General features: G+C 45.9%; 3 protein-coding genes across 4 annotated transcripts in view; all 3 read left to right on the forward strand.

Annotated features, from left to right (window-relative positions):
• Positions 1-3,757, forward strand: part of LOC132453872 (uncharacterized) — a 7,171-nt gene extending 3,414 nt beyond the window's left edge. The window contains exons 3-5 of the mRNA XM_060046919.1: positions 191-311; positions 1,028-1,135; positions 2,819-3,757. Coding sequence (XP_059902902.1) covers positions 191-311; positions 1,028-1,135; positions 2,819-2,975 — 386 coding nt within the window. The 3' untranslated portion in view covers positions 2,976-3,757. The remainder of the gene's footprint in view (positions 1-190; positions 312-1,027; positions 1,136-2,818) is intronic.
• A 101-nt stretch (positions 3,758-3,858) lies between these two features.
• Positions 3,859-15,190, forward strand: LOC132453871 (5,6-dihydroxyindole-2-carboxylic acid oxidase-like). 2 transcript variants are annotated; one of them, XM_060046918.1, is made up of 9 exons: positions 3,912-4,396; positions 4,916-5,289; positions 5,737-5,845; positions 6,662-6,875; positions 7,563-7,767; positions 11,266-11,433; positions 11,794-11,973; positions 12,764-12,910; positions 13,091-15,190. In XM_060046918.1, exons 1-9 carry the CDS (start codon positions 4,326-4,328, stop codon positions 13,288-13,290), a joined length of 1,668 nt encoding a protein of 555 aa, XP_059902901.1. In that variant the 5' UTR covers positions 3,912-4,325; the 3' UTR covers positions 13,291-15,190. The 2 variants fall into 2 exon arrangements, with proteins under 2 accessions (XP_059902899.1, XP_059902901.1); XM_060046916.1 differs by having other exon boundaries at positions 3,859-5,289.
• A 1,527-nt stretch (positions 15,191-16,717) lies between these two features.
• LOC132453873 (uncharacterized) lies at positions 16,718-18,731 on the forward strand. The gene is made up of 2 exons (XM_060046920.1): positions 16,718-17,046; positions 17,292-18,731. Exons 1-2 carry the CDS (start codon positions 16,815-16,817, stop codon positions 18,581-18,583), a joined length of 1,524 nt encoding a protein of 507 aa, XP_059902903.1. The 5' UTR covers positions 16,718-16,814; the 3' UTR covers positions 18,584-18,731.
• The last annotated feature ends 1,004 nt before the right edge of the window (positions 18,732-19,735 follow it).

Consider the following 19,735-nt stretch of genomic DNA (forward strand, 5'->3'; position numbering starts at 1 on the left):
CATCCATCGATACCTCAGTATATCCAGTCATCCATCCAATCCTCATTTTCTCCCTCTGCCCATCAATCATTAGATCACACCCTACTTTCATGTATCCATCCATCCATCATGTTATCATTCCTCCCTTCATGTATCCATCCATCCATCATGTTACCCACTCATCCATCCATCATAGTCTCCATCTCCCCAGAGGGGGGCTTGCTGGGCGTGGAGGCGTGGAAGATAGGGGGCATCGCTGCTGCAGTTATCGTGGGGCTGGAGACCCTCCTCATCGTGGTATACATCCTGAAGTGTCGCACCGGAGCCAAAAGGTCTGGGCTCCCAACCATATTGACTTCTCATTGCTGACATACTGACCCCACATTATGGCTGTTTGTTCTATTGATTATTTGAATGTTGCTTACTGCAGTGGTTCCCTCCCTGGTTTGAGCTAGTGACCCCGCTTCCTGCTCTATTTGAAAAAAACCTTCGTGCATGGGCTTCCTAGACAAATTGTCCGCAGGGAATATCAATGTCCCGGTGAATGTAATCGCATCGCTCTACTACTTTAAGGGATTGACAGTAGTTTGCCCCTAGCAGTTTGTACATACAGGACACGTCAAGGAGACTTTAAAAAAATAGACATATATTTTTGCTCCATGGATCATTAAATAACTCCTGTGACCCTATATGCATATTAAGTTTGGTCCCCACCAAAAGGTTGGGAACCACTGGCTCACTGCAAAGGCTTTTATACAGATGGAGGGTAGTACAATGCCTGTATGTTGTGTGGCACATTCACGCGTACATGTGTGCTTCTTTGTCTGCCTGTGAGTGTGTGTGCGTGTTTGCTCGACTGCATGTGTCTGCATATGTGTGTGAGTGTATGTGTACATGCCTGCATGTGTGTGTTTGCTGGTGCGTGTTCATGTGTATGTGTCTGCATGTGCGTGGGTGTGTTTGTGTGTGTGTGTGTGTGTGTGTGTGTGTGTGTGTGTGTGTGTGTGTGTGTGTGTGTGTGTGTGTGTGTGTGTGTGTGTGTGTGCAGTGCCCCAGTTCCGGGAGCCTGTGAGAAGGGCCATGTGGAGCCAGAGACCCCCACAGGAGGAGACTGCATTGACGACTATCTTCCTGCGAGCAACGGGGACACCCAGCTGTACGTTGACGACACCACGCTACAGCATCTACACAAAAACACACAGAGTCAGGCAGACCCATATGGCTAATGCACACCACAAAAACTAAACAGAACACAAATTTCCACACAGGTATTCTCATTGGGTTTACAAAAGACCTCTTCACACGCATGTCATATCATGTATATAGATTTTCATATCATGTATATAGATCAAACTTGACCCCATGTCTGAAGACTAAGTGCGATGACTCCAAAACCGGCATGCATTCACCAACCCTGGTGTTGGGGGGAGTGGGTGTGTGAGTCAGGGGGTCTGATGAATGGGGTTGTGTGCCTCTCAGCTGATATCTTGCTGTTGTGTGAACGGCTGCGGTGTGCTCAGGGAGCTGCTGATTTGGTCACATGGCACACGTCGCTTTTCAAGAAGTCAGAAGTACGACTCTGCTCCGATGCCACTGGGGCTGGTGGATCACACTGAAGCAGCCCTGCTTCTACTGCTAGCCAGAGAGGAGGGTCCGGTTTGTGTTGGGGGATCTTTGGCTATTCTTGTGCCTTTATGTGTCTCTATTTATACCGTATATGTATCATGGCATGTTGCTTTTTATCATCATCATACAGAATCAACCAATGTGTCACTAAGATGCGGATAGAAAACAAGGAAGTTGTTTCCCTCTGTCTAGGGATCCTCATGTGCATTTGTTTGTGCATGGGCTTGCCTGTCACCCGTGCACATGAAAGCATGCCATACTTTGTGCAAGGCACAAAGAGAAATTAGATGTGTGATATGCACAGAAGAGCGACAAAGAACGCTGCATTATTTAGCACAGCTTGAAAAGTGTCCTTCTTAACACACTTGACAGCAGCAATGTCAGTTCAAGCAAACAAAAACATGGCAAGTAGAACAAGCAGCTCTCAAAATGCCAATAAAACTCTCATCTCTAGCAACATTACAATCTTGATACAAAAGAAACAAATAGCATTACCAATCCAGACAAGAGTAGCATTTCCAATCCAGAAATGAGTAGCATTACCAATCCAGACGAGAGTATCATTACCAATCCAGATGACATTTGCAATTACCAATCCAGACACAAGTAATGTATCCAATCCTGACAGTGCGTTACCAATTAAGACACGTATTGTAAATGATCCAGAAACAAGCAGCGTTACTTGTGAGTGTGACTTATAATCGGAAAGATGTACACACCGTCCCTGTTTGGCTGAAGGTGGTTTATCCTTGATAAAATAAATGAGAGCCGTCAGTTGCGTTATTTTGTGAATTCCCTCCAGTTTATTCAAGGGCAAACACAGCAACATGCTATGGATTCACTTGGTCCCAGGGTGACATCGTCGTTCACAAATTCAATAAGTATCCAATTTAAGGCCTTTTTTCCTTTGCCTATTGATGAAAAATACAGCATCATAAGAAAAAGAATGAATACACTTTGCATTCAGCCATGCAATATAAAAATATAAAAGCATATTTATGTCATATCTATGACATAAATATGCTTTTATATTTTTATATATTTTTTATATATCTCTTCTGCACTCCCATCAATAGTTTCCGTGTCATGTCAGCTCACGCACATCAGCCACGTGCCCCTCCAACACACAACAGCACCTCGCACCTCCAACACAACTCAGCCCCCCTGCTCGGGAAAAGCGCCCACCTGAATCCGTCCCAACCTTTGCGTCCAGCAGGATAGCAGAATTGGAGCCATCAGGGGGGAAGCTGCATCAGGTACCACAGGAGCTGGCCCTGTCGGACCTCCCACCAAGCCCGGCCGAGCTGCTCCCCCCCAGCGCTGGATCGGCCAAGGGTTCCTCGTACGACCTGAGGACTTCTGATCTGTAGCACCCATCGTGAGCCGTTGGTTCATCTGTGGCCCTCAGCCTGTCCCTCTGTCTTAAATAAGGCCTGAACATGAACCCGGTGCACCAGCCCCTGTGAAGACCCCCTCAGAGCAGAGGGACTCACAGAAGATCCAGTCCATTGGCTTTCTCTCCCTGGCTCTCGCTCCCCTCGCTGTACCGGGGTGTACCTTTAGCCTTGCGTACTGCGTGCAAGTTCATGTTCTAAAGTGTGAGTGTGTGTGTGTGGGTATGTGTGTGTAAGTGTGTGCGTGTGTGTGTAAACGGCATGAGAAAGAAGGCAGCAGGAGTGTATCTTGATATTTTGTGAGACGGGTAATTGATTGTAGATTGTAAACACAATTAAGTTCATCAGGGGGATGCATGTGTGTGTGTGTGTGTGTGTGTGTGTGTGTGTGTGTGTGTGTGTGTGTTTGTTTAAATGAGAGGAGGATAATAACCTGTTTATGATCTTGGTCTTTAGTATTCCCATGTAACAGTTTTTTTAAGTGTCGGTTATTTTGGTTTACTGATCACATATCCGAAGTCACTCCATACAACAGACTATGACAGTCAGTCTTTAAACCCCAGACAGTGACCTGTTCCATATTTACTATTGTTTTTCATTTTGTTTTTCTTTCTTTCTTTCTTTTTTTAACTTTTTTTAACAACCATTTTCATGTTGCGTCGTTGTAAAGATGGATTCAAAACCATTTGGTCTGAGTTTGATTCCACGTTGGACACCTCTGATGTGTGCTGTACAGAATAAAAACCATGTTACCATTCTGTGAGCTCTATTCATCTATCATCCCACATTCATTCTGCTTAAGCACAAAGTAACAGATTGGAACAGGAGAAGAAAAAAAAAAGAGCAAGCGAGCTCTATTAATAAATCATCTTCTAACGTTGCCATTTGACACGTTTCCTGCTGGGCGTCAGAGTGCCCACAGATCAGCCCCTCTTGTGCTGCGATCACGAGGAATATGTACAAGCATTCACCAGAGTGGTGTGCATCCATGCATGCGATGCATGTGTGCAAGCTTGTGTGTGTGTGTAAGCTTGTGTGTGTGTGTGTGTGTGTGTGTGTGTGTGTGTGTGTGTGTGTGTATGTGTGTGTGTGCAAGCTTGTGTGTGTGTTTGTGTGTTGTGTGTGTGTGTGTGTGTGTGTGTGTGTGTGTGTGTGTGTGTGTGTGTGTGTGTGTGTGTGCAAGCTTATGTGTGTGTGTGTGTGTGTGTGTGTGTGTGTGTGTGTGTGTGTGTGTGTGTGTGTGTGTGTGTGTGTGTGTGTGTGTGTGAGTGTGTGTGTGTGTGTGTGTGTTGTACCCTGGTCATGAGGTAGATAAGTATTTAAGCCATGATGTGTTATGAGGCTGCCCCTTGCGGGGCTCAGACCCACATAAAGAGGATCAATATGTCCAGCCAGAGGTAGGGCCACAACCGCTTCTTTCACTGCTCATGTTAAAATGTTAGTTATCATTTCATATAATAGGATACGCTTAGTACTGATTGTAAGATACAGCTGCATTGGGTGTACAGTTATCCAGTTTAGACATGTTGAATGGTCTTTTGTCCCCAAAGAAAAACTATTTTTTACAATCTTGTTAGCAGATGAAAGCAATAAATACTGTCTACACAGGACAGGAGATATTTAGCCAACGGCAACGTTTTATTTGGTGAGCTGATGCAAAGAAATGGCTACTTAACCATTAGATTGTATATTTTATTGACTGACACGATTTCATTGCATTTACTCTGGCAGTTGTTCGACGTTTATGTTGTTTATGTTGTGTGTTTGTGTGTGTGTGTGTGTGTGTGTGTGTGTGTGTGTGTGTGTGTGTGTGTGTGTGTGTGTGTGTGTGTGTGTGTGTGTGTGTGTGTGTGTGTGTGTGTGTGTGTGTGTGTGTGTGTGCGCATGCGTGTGCGTGTGAGTGTGTGTGTTGGTAGCGTGTGGAGTGCACAACTCCTGGTGGTGGGGGTAGTGTTGGTGGTGCTATGCCCCCCCCTGTTGCAGGGCCAGTTCCCCCGGGAATGCGCGAGCGTGGCGGGGCTGCAGAGCGGCCGCTGCTGCCCCTCTCCCGCGAGGCTGGCGGGGGACGAGTGCGGCTCTGGAGCGGGCAGGGGGCAGTGTGTGTCCATCGCGGCCGACACCCGGCGCCACGGGCCCCAGTACCCCCACGAAGGGCGCGACGACCGGGAGCGCTGGCCGCTGAGGTTCTTCAACCAGACGTGCCAGTGCATCGGGAACTTTAGCGGCCACAGCTGTGGCGGCTGCCGCCACGGGCTCACCGGGACCGGCTGCGACCAGAGAGTATCAGTTGGTGAGCGGAGGGCCCGGAGGACCAACTCACACAACTTTACTTTGCAATGTTTTAAGTGCTTAAAGCAGCACTGTCTAAATAATAAACCTAGTCCACCCGCGGCTAAATCACGGCCAGGAATAATTTCTTGCAAAATAAATTAGCACAAACAGGTGATCCAATCGAATTCTTCTTGTGCAACAGCACAAAAAACACAAAGCACACAAGGTGCAAATCTCGGTTCATAATTGTAGCGTGGCCCAAAAAACAAATAGAATCACGTGATTTAAAAGGAGGTGTATTTATTCATTTTCTGCTAGACTCTGCTAGTCTATTTTAAAGGCTGCTGTGGAAAGGTTGCACACTGGTGGTTGCATCCAGAAAGAAAACAATAGCTAAAGTCAGTATATCCATTTAGAAAATACAATGAGGTGTGGGACCGCTCTCTGTCCCTCTCCATCTCTCCAGTGAGGAGGAACGTGATGCAGCTGACTTCTGCTGAGAAGCAAGCCTTTGTGAGCGCCTTGGACCAGGCAAAGAGGACCGTGCACCCAGAGCTGGTCATCAGCACAAGACGGTAATTTACAGCCGAGAACATTGTACTACAAAGATGAGAACTCATCTCCAGTATGTACTACCGTGTTCTGCACGTTGGAAGACTCCCAGGGGGGTTAAAAACACATGGTCATATAAATGATGTATCAATTCCATGTGGCAAGATTACCAAGCATGTTCGTTCACCCTCAAGCTCTACCACAGTTGCAGTGCTCCCTTGTTGCCTCAGTTACAAGGGAGAGGTTTTAAAAGAGGTGGAAGCGAGCTCGGAGCATGGTTATAGGTCGGTTTCAAAATAGGTTGCGGGAAAGGTGACATATTATGTCACAAGTGGGCTTGTCCACCTACATGTGTGCTGGATAGATAAGTCTACCAGCCTACCCAGTGGACTGCAGCAAACATTGCTCATCTATCCAGCACACATCGAGGTGGACACGGCCACTTGTGATGTCAGAAGAGGCAGATTTTCAAAACGGCTTGTAGCGGCTAATCACGCTCACGCCTGGTGGTGTAATATGTCACCTTTAAATAATGAGTATTTAGAACACGGCCACTCGAGAATCCTCCAGAAGAAAGCGATCCCCCCTAAAGTCTGACATGTGTTTAATGTCTGAAAGGGCTGTATAACAACTGTATAACAACCATGTGACCGCTGTGTTAATAGTCACATGAGCCGGGCGCTTTGCTTGGTGCGACTATTGGTAACTTACCTTACTCACTCAGCTTGTGACTCCAAGGGCCAAATGGTTGACTTTATATTCACATCAGAATTATAGTACAAAATTAGGAAACAAAGTGCACACAGTTTATATGGCAGTCTTCCCCCGGCTTTCTTAAGGTACCCAGAGGTGTTGGGGCCCGACGGCAACCAGCCCCAGTTTGAGAACATCTCCATCTACAACTACTTTGTGTGGAGCCACTATTACTCAGCCAGCAAGACGTACCTGGGGCCCGGGGAGGCCAGCTTCGGAGGGGTTGACTTCTCCCACGAGGGACCCGGCTTCCTCACCTGGCACCGCTTCCACCTGCTGCAGCTGGAGAGAGACATGCAGGTGGGTGAGGAGGGGGGGGGGGAGAGAGACATGCAAGTGTGTGAGGAGGGGGGGGGAGAGAGACATGCAGGTGATGAGGAGGGGGGGGAGAGAGACGTGCAGGTGGGAGGGGGAGAGAGTGACATGCAGGTGGGTGAGATGGGGGGGGGGAGGGACACACGCAGGTAGGAGGGGAGGAGAGAGACATGCAGGTAGGTGGTCAGGGGGGGAGAGAGACATGCAGCTGGGTGGGAGAGAGACATGGAGGTGGGTGGGAGGGAGGAGGGGGAGGGAGGAGTGGGGGGTGCAAAGGCTTGAGGTCGATGAAGGAGGAGCAGTGGATGAAGAACAGAAAAACTGATTAGAGGAAGGCAAGGATGGAAGGAGGATGGAAAGGGATCAGAGGAGAAAGGAAGAACGAGGGAAGGAAAGAAGGAAGGAAGGAAACGAGAAAGGATACAACCTGGGAGGATACCGATTATTTTACTGGAACTTGATAGAGAACAGGAAAAAAGAATGGAAGGAAAAAAAGGGTGACAGAGGGAAGGAAAATGGGAGGGCGGGTAGGACAACGCATGAGGGAAAGGTCACATCAACATGTCTACACACACTCAGGTGAAAAGATATGAGTGTAATCCAATGCATTAGTACAATAGAACAACATCCACATGAAGACCCCCTCCTCTCCGTGTGTCCTCGTCCCCCCAGGCCATGCTGGGGGACCCCAGCTTCGCTCTGCCCTATTGGAACTTTGCCACCGGGGGCAGCGTGTGTGACGTCTGCACCGACGAGCTACTGGGGGCGCGGAGCCGCTCCGACCGCGGGGCCCTGAGCCCCAACTCAGTGTTCTCCCGCTGGAGGGTGGTCTGCGAGGGCCTGGACGACTACGAGACGCTGGGGACCGTCTGCAACAGTGAGGACCACACACACACAAACCCCACACAGACACAGGCACACGCACAGTTCAATCACAGACATACACTAACACAAATACACACACACACACACACAGTTCAATCACAGACACACACAAATACATACTTACACAGACACACGCACATACACAGTTCAATTTTTGACATACACACACACATTCCAGACACAAACAAACACACACACACATAGTTTAATCACACACGCACACACACACACACACACACACACACACACACACACACACACACACACACACACACACACACACACACACACACACACACACACTGTAAGTTACGGCTGACTGTCCAGACGGATCCGGGGATCCGGTGCCCTAAACCAAACTTTTTTGAAACCATGTCCAAAGGTGGATTCAAATATATCCGGACCTTATTTACTAATTGTACATTAAAAAGTATTTCTGCTCAATTTAAAAGGTTGATTCTCCTCGTGTTTGTATACAGCGTGCACTGCAGGCTTTATGCGCGCAGGCTTGATGCGCTCCACTTCTTTGTGGAGAACCAGCGCCTTGAATAATTACTACAGCGTTTCTACAGCTCGATGCGTTTTCGCAATGAGTCCGTCTTAACAGAGATTTTCCTGAAACACAGCAAAGGAAAACGGAGGGGTAAAGGTCATTTTCGCCCGTCTGGACGGGGCCTGTTCTTCTCGGACTGTATGTTTGTAAACAGCGCTTCTTCTTCTTCTTCTTCTTCTTTTTGCTGGAGTTCTGTAGCAGAAGCAGCACCCCTTATGGGCCTGGAATGTGTACCACAGCGTTTCTACAGCTCCATGCGGTTTCGCAACTCCGTCTTTACTTTATATTCCTGAACCGCATTTCGAAAACGGATTGTTTTTGCCCGTTTGGACGGGGCCTAACAGTAATCTACTGTATTTAGGTTTAAAGGGGTAGTTCGGAATTTTGGACATAGTGCCTGATTCCCAAGTTAGCCTTGGTGTTCTTTTTCATTGGAGACAGTTTTCAACACATTTCATTCAGTCCTTCTAGTTGCAGAGTTTGCTCGTGCTAGGCTAGCGCACGGCAACGGGCAATACTAGCCTGCTAATAAAACAGTCTTACCCACTCCACAGTACACCCGAGGCAAATCAACTATAACGCCAGACGGTCGATGTAAATGTCTGTGTTGATAGAATAATGTTAGAAATAAAACCAACCTTGCATTGCATTGCATTTTGAGGGACTTGTGTTATATTCCTGGTAGTAGGCTACGGCAGCGGCAGCGGAGTACTGTGAAGTGGGTAAGAAATGTTTTATTAGCAGGCTAGCATTGCCCGTTGCCGTGCGCTAGCCTAGCACGAGCGAACTCTGCTACTAGAAGGACTTAATGAAATGTGTTAAACTGTCTCCAATGATAAAGAACACCAAGGCTAACTTGGGAATCAGGCCCTATGTCCAAAATTCCGAACTACCCCTTTAACATTACAATGCTGAGAATAGCGGTGCATTGGGGGAGTCTTCAAGCATTCAACCAGTCAATGTGTTAATTTACAGCCATACAAAGAATCTTGGGAAATAACGTTGGCCTTGTTTTTTACATTTTATTTAAAAAAAGTTGTACAATGCACAGACAAACACACAAAGCTTTGATGCACACAAAACAAACCTAAATCATCTTGACTCAAATAGATCATGATAATTTATCTCCTAAAGGTTGCATATTTTACCTAAAACCTAATTCTATTCAAACAATGTCCTTTTTGTTTGTTGCCTCTGTTTTGTCTTTCATGTTCTAGCCACCTGCACTACAACAGCGCATTACAAAGATACACAGACTACACACACACACACACACACACACACACACACACACACACACACACACACACACACACACACACACACACACACACACACACACACACACACACACACACACACACATCTAGCTAGTTTTAACTGCGATAGGGGGTGAGCTGATCGAGACAGGGGCCTGAAGCGCATAAGGAAAAGGGCAAACAGCTCGTAGAGAGAACGTGCGGAACATCATCAGGTTTATCTAATGCGCTGCAGCTGTTGACGAGCATTAAGAGGCGGCGTCCTGCTCCAAAGTCAGGGGCTCCTTCCTTCAAGTACCCCGCCTCTGGAGGTGCATTCCAAGTTTACTCCATCAGAGGAGGAATGCTCGTTTGAACTTTTTCCTCTACATTTTCAATCCATTTTCAAAGTTATCAGAGCACTGACAGCAGAGCACTGAACTGTGTCTACGTCTCAAAAGAAAGCGCTGTTCATCTTTGAATCGGTTTTTTTCTTCTAGTTCAGATAAAACTATTTCGATTGCTACACATTCATGACCGCCTCCGTTTTATTTTCCTTTTGGGAGAGGCATTCAAGAGGCCTGAGGCCAGACGGATCTACAGAGAGAATCTAATGCGCACTGTGTTTTGTCTTACAAGACTAGTCTAGCACAGGGTGTGGGTGTGTGGGGGGTAATGGTCACTGATAGTAGGGTCATTTACACTGTGTATGGTGTGCTTTTGTGTGGTAGGAGCTATGCACAGGGTCCTTTCAGATGAGAGATTGGATCACTCACTCAATTATGACCCCCTTTCAGGTTTTTTATATACTCAGTGGTGTAGACAATTGAATGCACCTTAAAGTTAACGATTGTGCCAGTTGAAATCCTTCTTATTTTGTGTTTTGTGCAGACACAAAAAAGTAAAATGTGGGCCCTTATGGCAATATATTGTATATTGAGAGTTGAGAGCTAATTCAAAGAGCATCAAAGCAACCAGTGTGATTGTACTCCATCTCTTTAATCCCTTTACGGAGTCATGAGTGACTGTTATTCTGTGTTTCCTACACACAGTTCCTTACATGGGGATGTGGGGCTGCCTAATTTGTGCATGTTTCGGTGGATGTAACAAACCTAGACGTCTTCTGGTTCCTGTGATCAAAGAGAATATTATTTCAACTGACAACTCAGTTATCTTTCTGTGTGTGTGTGTGTGTGTGTGTGTGTGTGTGTGTGTGTGTGTGTGTGTGTGTGTGTGTGTGTGTGTGTGTGTGTGTGTGTGTGTGTGTGTGTGTGTGCACCAAAGAAGAGAGAAGTAAAAGACAGGATATGCGGGCGATTAGTTTAATTGGTGCAACGCCTAAAAAAGGAAGTTAGATATTTTTTCCCTCCCTGTTGATTGATCTATGCACAGCAAAGGCAAGTTTACCAGTACTGCGTTTTCAGAGGTCCACAATTGCAATCTAGTTAGAAGGCATCGCCACAATAGAATACATCCTTCTGAGAAAATATACATATACATATACATAAATATACATTTTAGGACAAGAAAGGTGTTTCACGCGGCATTACTCTGCGGACCGTTGGCGCCACCTTGTGGCAGTAAGGTCGAGGAACATCGGAGAAGCGTTACGTTCAGCAAAACGTTACCATTTGCGATAATAGAATTTCCTAATTTCTTTATCAACGTTTGACCCGTTATGATTCCTTCTCCCCTGCAGGCACAGAGGGCAACCCTATAAGGAGGAACCCTGCGGGGAACACAGCCCGGCCCATGGTCCAGCGACTACCAAAGCCCCAGGACGTAGTGGACTGCCTGGAGCTAAACACCTTTGACACCCCTCCGTACTACTCCACCTCCTCCGGGAGCTTCAGGAACACCCTCGAAGGTGGGGGGGGGGGGGGGGGGTTGCAATGTCCAAATCAGCCTCAATTGAAAAGCACACAATTGGAGGTCCTAGGATCTCTCAATCAGATGAAAAGGGAAAATTCAATAATAATGTACTGGCTAGCGGTTACATCTCCCAGACTGAAGGTGATGGGTTCCTTCCCCACATCCTCACAGCCTACTTGTAGGCATCCTCGGAGTATTGGACCGGGGTATCTTCTTGTGAATCAGAAATACATATGATTATGAATAGTAATGAAGACATTCATAAAACTTGTTGGTCTTATCATGGTCATGGGGCTGTCTGGCCTCGCCCCTCATCATCATCATCATTGCTTCACTTCCTCTTTTCCTCTCTTAGGCTACAGTGCCCCCAAGGGGATGTACGACCCGGCGGTCCGCAGCCTCCACAACCTGGCCCACCTGTTCCTGAACGGCACGGGGGGACAGACGCACCTGTCCCCCAATGACCCCGTCTTTGTCCTGCTCCACACCTTCACCGACGCCATCTTCGACGAGTGGCTCCGGAGACACAGTCATGGTACAGGAAACCGTCACCTGGACGTGTGGGCGTCATTCATGGTGGTGTCAGGATAATTGGGTTTCACATTCTTCCTCCTCATCCTCATCCTCCTCATCATCATCTTGTTCTTAAACCATCATAATGATGAACTAAAAAAGTGGATTAGTGTATACTAGGAATATGTTCTGAATTAATCCCAGTATATATATATTTATATATTATGTATCTAAATACATCATATTTGCAACATCATTTGAATATTAAGTTATCATTCAACTACAACGTCTGATTTTTTATGAAGGCTTGAGTAGGTGAAAAAAAAATTAAAAATGAAAGTTTGAAATTTGATCTCAAATACATTCTGTCATGCAGACTAATTTAAAACCAAAAGGAACCAGGTTATTTACTCTGAATCTTCAGAAGTGTAGAGAATTCTCATGTTGGCTTTCTTTAGCAAGCCTTTTAAGGGTGGGTGCGGTTTAGAGAGAGTAGGCAGAGATGAGGAGCTGAGTTTTTATTCCTAAATTTAGATTGGTGCTAGGTGAAATCGCAAGTCTTGCATATTGTATCTTTAAGTGCACACACACACACACACACACACACACACACACACACACACACACACACACACACACACACACACACACACACACACACACACACACACACACTCACCCACACACCCACAAACTCACACACATGCATGCACACACACACACACACACACACACACGCAATAATGCGCACAAAAACACCCACCCACACTCTCCTGTGGAGGTTGGGTTCTGATGTCTCTGCTGACTCCCAGGTGTGCTGGTGTATCCTGAGGAGGACGCGCCCATCGGTCACAACAGCAGGTTCAACATGGTGCCGTTCTGGCCTCCCGTCACCAACCTCCAGATGTTCGTCTCCGCCCCAGAAAGCCTGGGGTACTCCTACGAAGTGGAGTGGCCGAGTGAGTGGCACACACACACACACACACACACACACACACGCACACACACACACACACACACACACACACACACACACACACACACACACACACACACACACACACACACACACACACACACACACACACCAAAACACAAACACACCTTTGTTAACGTTTTCAATGGCTCCTCTTCCCCAGCCCGTGCCTACTCGCTGTACGACATCCTCACCATAGCAATTGTTGTCGGGGTGCTAGTCGTGATGGGGGTGTGCGGCGTGGTGGCGTGCGCCTCCCGTGCCCGCTCCTACCACTCGCAGGAGGTCCTGGTGCCTCTGCTGGGGGCCGCCTCCCACCGCTACTCAGAGGACCAGCGCAGGACCGAGAAGCCAGGCGTCTAGACTCCCATCGCCTCCACAGACATTGACTCTTTATGTTCATCAGTCGTCTTGCCTAACATAGTTCCATATGTCTGGATCAGGTGAGATGGGTCCTCATGGCGAATGTCGCCTGCTGTGAAGGGCTGCAATATCTGTGGCCTCAAAGAACCTCTATTTTATATATTTTTTTATTTGGAATGTGGATTTGTGTGTTGTTTAATTTTGTCGTAATGTTAAGTTTTGGTTTACGATTAGTTAGGGGGAGTCTTCTATAGGAGATTATTGAGTGAGATTTGCATTGAACGACTTTCTCTTGAGTTGGAAAGACACACAGCTCTCTCGTCATTGAACTTTTGACGACAGCCCTGGTGACACCAGATGAGCCTAGTGCTGGGATCAGGAAACGTTCGTTGGCGGGGCCAGCAAAGTAGCTTTGTATCCAACAAAGAAATGTATGCAATATTCTGTTCAGAATTAAAGTACCTAGTATCTATTTTCTGCCTTGTTGTCAGCCATACGCAATCTCCTCCTACCCTTCCGAGGGGACCCACCTGTGGCATATTATAACTGTGCTATTGTTTGTGCTTGACTTTCTTTAACTCCACATTTATCAGAACAGAAATACCCCAGGCATTACTGACCATGTGCCATCATGTGATGCTATGGCTGCATGCATCCACAACTTTGATAACTTCAAGTTCAACTATTGGCAAGACGCGCTTGGATCGTACGCTTACTCACCAAAACCACTCTTGTTTTTAGATTATGTTTTATGCAGTTAGATTCATAACTATGTTAACTATGCTTTCAGATAGTTTTCTAGCTACTTTCTATTATAGCCACAAACTTCCTGAAGCAACTTGGAGGAAGTTTGTGCTTTAGTATTAGGGTCGTGTGTAGTGAACTTAGTCCTGCCTCCATGGAGTGCCCTGATCATGAATAAGTCTGTTTGTAATTAATGTTGATAAACTCACCAATGCTGCACCTGTATGGGCACAGCTTGGGTCATTTCTATTGTATTGGCAAGCCTTTTGCTCAGAAAGTGGAGAGTGAGAGATTGAAAGAAGATGGAAAGAACTGAGATTGAGATGTTAACTTCTCTGTCTATATGTTGAAACCACAAGAAATAGGGGGGGGGGGGGGCAATAGAAGGACCTCTACTTCCTCCAAGAGGTCCCCTGAGAGATTCTTGGTGGTAGAGCAGACAGGGTAAAATACAGAAACAGCCATGACATTCTAAAGAAGGAATTATGTGTGCAAAAGGATAGAGAGAAAATTTAGAATGAGGAGACTTGCAAACCCAGTGTGTGAGTGAAGGAGCAGGCTGATGAGAGGGCTGCAGGGGTGGAAGGGCTGTCTGCTGGGATCCAAGTCCAACAGAGAGCAGGGAAGCTCAGGGATCGGAAGGAGGCGTAGCGAGACATGAACTCAGTGCTGTGGATAGCCGACACCTAGCACAAGATGCTGGGTGCGTGTGTGGAGCGGGAGGGTTTGAGCAAAGTTAGTGATGCCGCGGGTATGTGGTATAAAGAATGTTGGAGAAGACTGAAGTACAGGAATGGTAAGTATACACGTATCAAATGAGAAAATTAAGGATAATCCCAACCAGATTGTTACACAAAGACTCCAACAAAAGACTTCTTTGTCTTTGTCGGATTGCCTTTTAAATGACTCAATTATGTATAGCTAAAACCAATGCGTGAAAATGGGAGATTGAGAGAAAAAAGCTCTCTTGAATAATGAAAACTGCAAGTACCTGCAGCTTTCCCACAAATCCCCCCCCACACACACACACACACACACACACACACACACACACACACACACACACACACACACACACACACACACACACACACACACACACACACACACACACACACACACACACACACACACACACAACAAAGCAGGACCCAAAGAATTTCCCTTTTATTTTCTCTTCTTTCTCTTAAAGTATTCCTCCATGCCAACCTCTAGGCAGCCAATTGTTCATTGGAGTAGGATAAGACGGTCTGTGGTGGCTGGCATTCAGTGGAGCTCCGGGGTAGAGCAGATGGCTTTGTATAACATGAAGACACCACAGCGGCTCTCTCGGAGGCTCCCTCTCCCTAAACAACATGTTCGTGTTCAATGGTATTTTTTATTGTCATATTGCCCACGTGGTTCACTTGGTGGAAAAAAATTGATTGTTGAATCTTTAGAGAGATTCAACAACGGGCGCGCGGCCGTTTAGAGACCTATGGGCTGGAGTGAGACAAGCAAGACCTCACCCATTCCGCGGGCCTGTGCGCCTTCGCGACTGAGTTAACATCCGTCACTCTCCATAAGTGTGTTGTATTCAGATCTGAGCCATGAGCTGTGTCTACAAGTCTCCTCCGGTGTCACTCAATGTATATGGAAGAGGTGGACGGACCTATTTTAAAGGGAACAATTGGCCACATTCACCCAGTGCCATCTTCAGAACCAAGAAGGCAGCTGGCCGGTGGCGCGTGAGTGACGGGACCACGCTCTGTCCATCATATTTCAAGCTTTCTTCTGGTTCTGGGTTGGGTTGGGTTGCGAATTTGTATATTAAATATTAACACAACCTTGTTGTATTGAGCAACCTCTCCTTACAATTCATACACCGAAATTATATGTTTTAGAAAGGTCTATAAGAGAAAAAAGTTAGATACATAATATAGATTTAGATTTAGGATATAGATTTAGGATTTGCATTTAGTATGGAAATATAATTTTATACACGATATAGCTTCAGATAAAGCCTTTAGATTCAGGTATAAGATTTTAGATATAAGATTTCGATTTAGGTATACAATTTATATTTATATTTAAGATTTAAGATATAAATAATGTGAATAAGGGACATAGGCCTAAATTGCATTGCAGCTTGGAGGGTTGCTGATTTGCTAGGCTATATCCACGAAAATTTAAGCAAAACTAGAGCTTTATCTGAAACAAGTGAAGCACGTTTTTTCAGCAGCAAAAGTTTAGAATCAGCACATCATAGTGGGCCTACTGAAACAGAGCCACAGCTTCTACTGTTGGCTACCACGACGTCCACCTCAATGCTCGAAGATAGGAGCATTGGAATGTTAAAAATTGTGGTAGTAATGGTTTTTGGTTCATTTTTTGTATTAATAGTGAAATAATTTGTGAAGACATTGTTGTGCTTGAAACTGCCAGTTACATTGATTTAGGTTTAGGCTATACAATACTACAACCCTCTTGAGTCCTCAAAATTGCGGAGTGTTGCCAACAAACTAATCACCTGAAAAATGTTGGTGTACAACCTAGATAAGGAGATCGGTGTGACCATTCTCCCTCCTCGCACGATATATGTTCTCTATTTTCTACACAATTTGTAATTCATTGTTTTCATTACATTTCCATAGTACTCACCTCCAAACCTGAGGGTGGCAGCAATGCCCCCGATCGCGTCTCTACTACCGTTTACATCCAAAGGAAGAAGAAGACGACGGCGAAGAAGAAGAAGGGTTTGTTGTGATTAACTTCTATCTGGTGGTAGAAGTGTTTCTACCATGGGAAGACACTGCTGCGTCACGAGCTGTCGCAGTTATACGGCGAGTGGCCGCACAGTGAACGGCCTCAGCTTTTTCAAGTTCCCTGCGTGGAAGAAGACGGAGGGAGGGAAGGTGGCCGAGATCACCAAGAGGCGGCGGATGGCTTGGGTGGCCGCCGTGAGGAGAGCCAACATCACGTTCAACTACGCCCCCGCGTCTATGAAGGTCTGCTCAAGGCATTTCCATACTGGTGAGTTTTACTGACGTGCATTTGGGGTAATGTTGGGTCATGGAGCCTCTTTGAGGGACGTTTGTACTCATCCACGACCCTGACACACTCCCCTCTTCTGCTGCTTTCTTGATAAGTTCAAGTTGTACATGTGATTTATTATTTCTTCTGTTTCTTTGTTGATAAGTTGAAGTTGTACATGTGATTTATAACCTCGCTGCAGCTTGCCTATCAAAGTGAGTAACGTATTACATGTATGTTCACAGGAAAACCAGCTTATGAGATGTTCGAGTCCCATCCAGACTGGGCACCGTCGTTGAACTTGGGGCACGATGAAGCAAACGCTGCGGAGACAGAGCAGTCCGTCCGGCACACGAGCAAAGCAGAGTTGAGACCTATAGCGGCGGACGACCCTGAACCAACCGAGGACCACCCAGAACCAGCCGAGAACCGCACAGACCCAGTCGGGAACTACGCAGAACCAGCCTCGATCATAGTGGAACTAACTGAAGAAGCAGCTGGCGAGGCTGGAGGTGGACCTGCGCCAAAGGAGATGATTGAGTGTGACTTTTGTGGGTACCGGCGTGCTGAAATAAACCGCCTGTTGAAAGAGAACCGGGAACTTAAGTGTGCACTTGCAAAGCGGAATATGGATGAAGAATCCCTGAAAGAGGATAATATGAAAGTGAAGTACTACACTGGACTTCCATGCTTTGGCCTTTTGATGAGTATGCTTTCGACTGTTATGCCGTGTCTCCCCACGTCGGTCCGAACTTTGACACCTTTTCAGATGGTTTTTTTAACTCTCATGCGCCTGAGGCTAAACCTGCCACTCCAACACCTTGCGTACATCTTTCACGTAGACAAAAGAGTGGTTGTAACCATATTTAACACAACAATAAATGCTTTACATTCACAGCTTAGCCCTTTAGTGAGTTGGCCAAATAGAGAGCATCTGCGTCAAACTATGCCTCCCCAGTTTATGAAGGCCTTTGGGGACCGTGTCGTGGTTATTTTGGACTGTTTTGAAATATTCACTGAAGGAGCCTCCAATCAGAGAGCGCCGTTTTTTTACAACAAACACACCAACACCGTGAAGTACCTTATTGGTAAAACACCACAAGGAGCGATATCATTCATTTCCAAGGGGTGGGGGGGGCATGTCAGTGACAAATATGTGACTGAAAACAGTGGCCTTATCGATTCATTGTTGCCTGGGGATTTGGTGTTGGCGGATCGAGGCTTTGACAGTGTTGGACTGATTTGTGCCGAGGTGACGACGCCAGCGGACCCAAACGGGCCACTTCAGTTCGATACTAAAGACGTGAAGGAAATACGGCCAATAGCTCACCTCAGGACCCATGTCGAGAAGATGATTGGCACCATACGCAACATGTACACGATGCTATGCGGGCCTATACCCATGAAAATGGCCCAAGTGTGCCAGGGGGAGGAGCTTACCTTTCTGGACAAGATGGTGACTGTCTGCTGTGTCTTGACCATCATGTATCCCAGTGGGCTTGTAGACCCAACTAGTTATTGTGCTGAGCCGGTGTAGATTTTTGAAGTGTTTTTTAAGAATAGCATTTTTTTTATTAAAAGTGTATTCCATAAAATTTGCAATGTCATTTATTGAGACACAGTTTGGATATAGTATTTATATAAGATCTTGAAATATGCTATTAAATGGTACGCTTGTTATTACATTTTCATGCCCGGGTATGCACTGTAAAAACACAATGTATGAATTAAATTCATTTAGATTTGCCTTTTTTTAGGATGATTGGTCAAACTCTTAGTATATCAATGTAATGTAAGGTGACAGTTTGCATCTTACACTTACATTACTCCTTCAGTAATACCTCTTATGAAATAAACATTTTAAAAAACAGAACCAAACTATGCAAAATAGAACAATGGAGACAAGATATATTTAATGCTGATTTAAGAGTGCAATGAACAAGACCAGCTGGTAATGTTTCAGGTTTCTGTTTCGTTATCAAAATGGTATAGGGTGGCACTTTGGAGGCTGCTCGTGTGTGTGAAGGTAGGCGAACAGCTCAGGTGGGACTACATAACTACGAATAAACTTCTTGGCCGTCTCCACATGGGCCAACCAGAATTCCATGTCAGGCATCTCACTTTCCACAGCAGTCTCTCTGTATCCACCTCGCAAAGTCGGCAACCTCAATCACAAAGATTTGTGTCCGTACCTTGGTGCAGCACATGACCTTTTTTCAGTTGTAGCTCGGTGTTAAGAAGTTAGAGACTTGATTCTTTCATCTCCTGCAAACACCTACTGGATACTGCTGTCTCTGACACTTTATCTCCTGGCAACCTATCCCTCAGTTCTTTCATCTTGGCCGTCTATCTGGTAAGGCTGGGGTTTTTTATGACGATTTTGACAAGATTGACAATTGATCCACAACTTTCTACTTCCTGGTCAATGTTTGCTGACGCTGTCATTAACTGGTGTTTTCCCATTCCCTCGCCATCATGCTTCATCTCCCATCATATCAAATTATCATAGTATAATAACTTCTCCTTTAGGCAATCTTTTTGCTTTGTTCTAGCCACAAGATGTAAGCTGCAGTTTGTTGCCTATCCTAACCTTACCTTAGGTTAGACTATCCTAACCTTTGCATCTTCTCAAAATGGCAGACTTGTCTACAAAAAAGAAACATAACGATGATCAAATCCTTATGCTATT

Source organism: Gadus macrocephalus, chromosome 3, assembly GCF_031168955.1.
Source record: "Gadus macrocephalus chromosome 3, ASM3116895v1".
Classification (NCBI taxonomy): Eukaryota; Metazoa; Chordata; class Actinopteri; order Gadiformes; family Gadidae; genus Gadus; species Gadus macrocephalus.

What these genes read in the sequence shown, in the direction of transcription:
- LOC132453871 (XM_060046916.1), top strand. Translation starts at nt 4,653, where the DNA reads ATGCAAAGAAATGGCTACTTAACCATTAGATTGTATATTTTATTGACT. An exon ending in CGACCAGAGAGTATCAGTTG is followed by an intron (nt 5,290 to 5,736) that starts GTGAGCGGAGGG and finishes CCATCTCTCCAG; the next exon opens with TGAGGAGGAACGTGATGCAG. An exon ending in CTTCAGGAACACCCTCGAAG is followed by an intron (nt 11,434 to 11,793) that starts GTGGGGGGGGGG and finishes TTCCTCTCTTAG; the next exon opens with GCTACAGTGCCCCCAAGGGG.
- LOC132453873 (XM_060046920.1), top strand. Translation starts at nt 16,815, where the DNA reads ATGGGAAGACACTGCTGCGTCACGAGCTGTCGCAGTTATACGGCGAGT. An exon ending in CTCAAGGCATTTCCATACTG is followed by an intron (nt 17,047 to 17,291) that starts GTGAGTTTTACT and finishes GTATGTTCACAG; the next exon opens with GAAAACCAGCTTATGAGATG.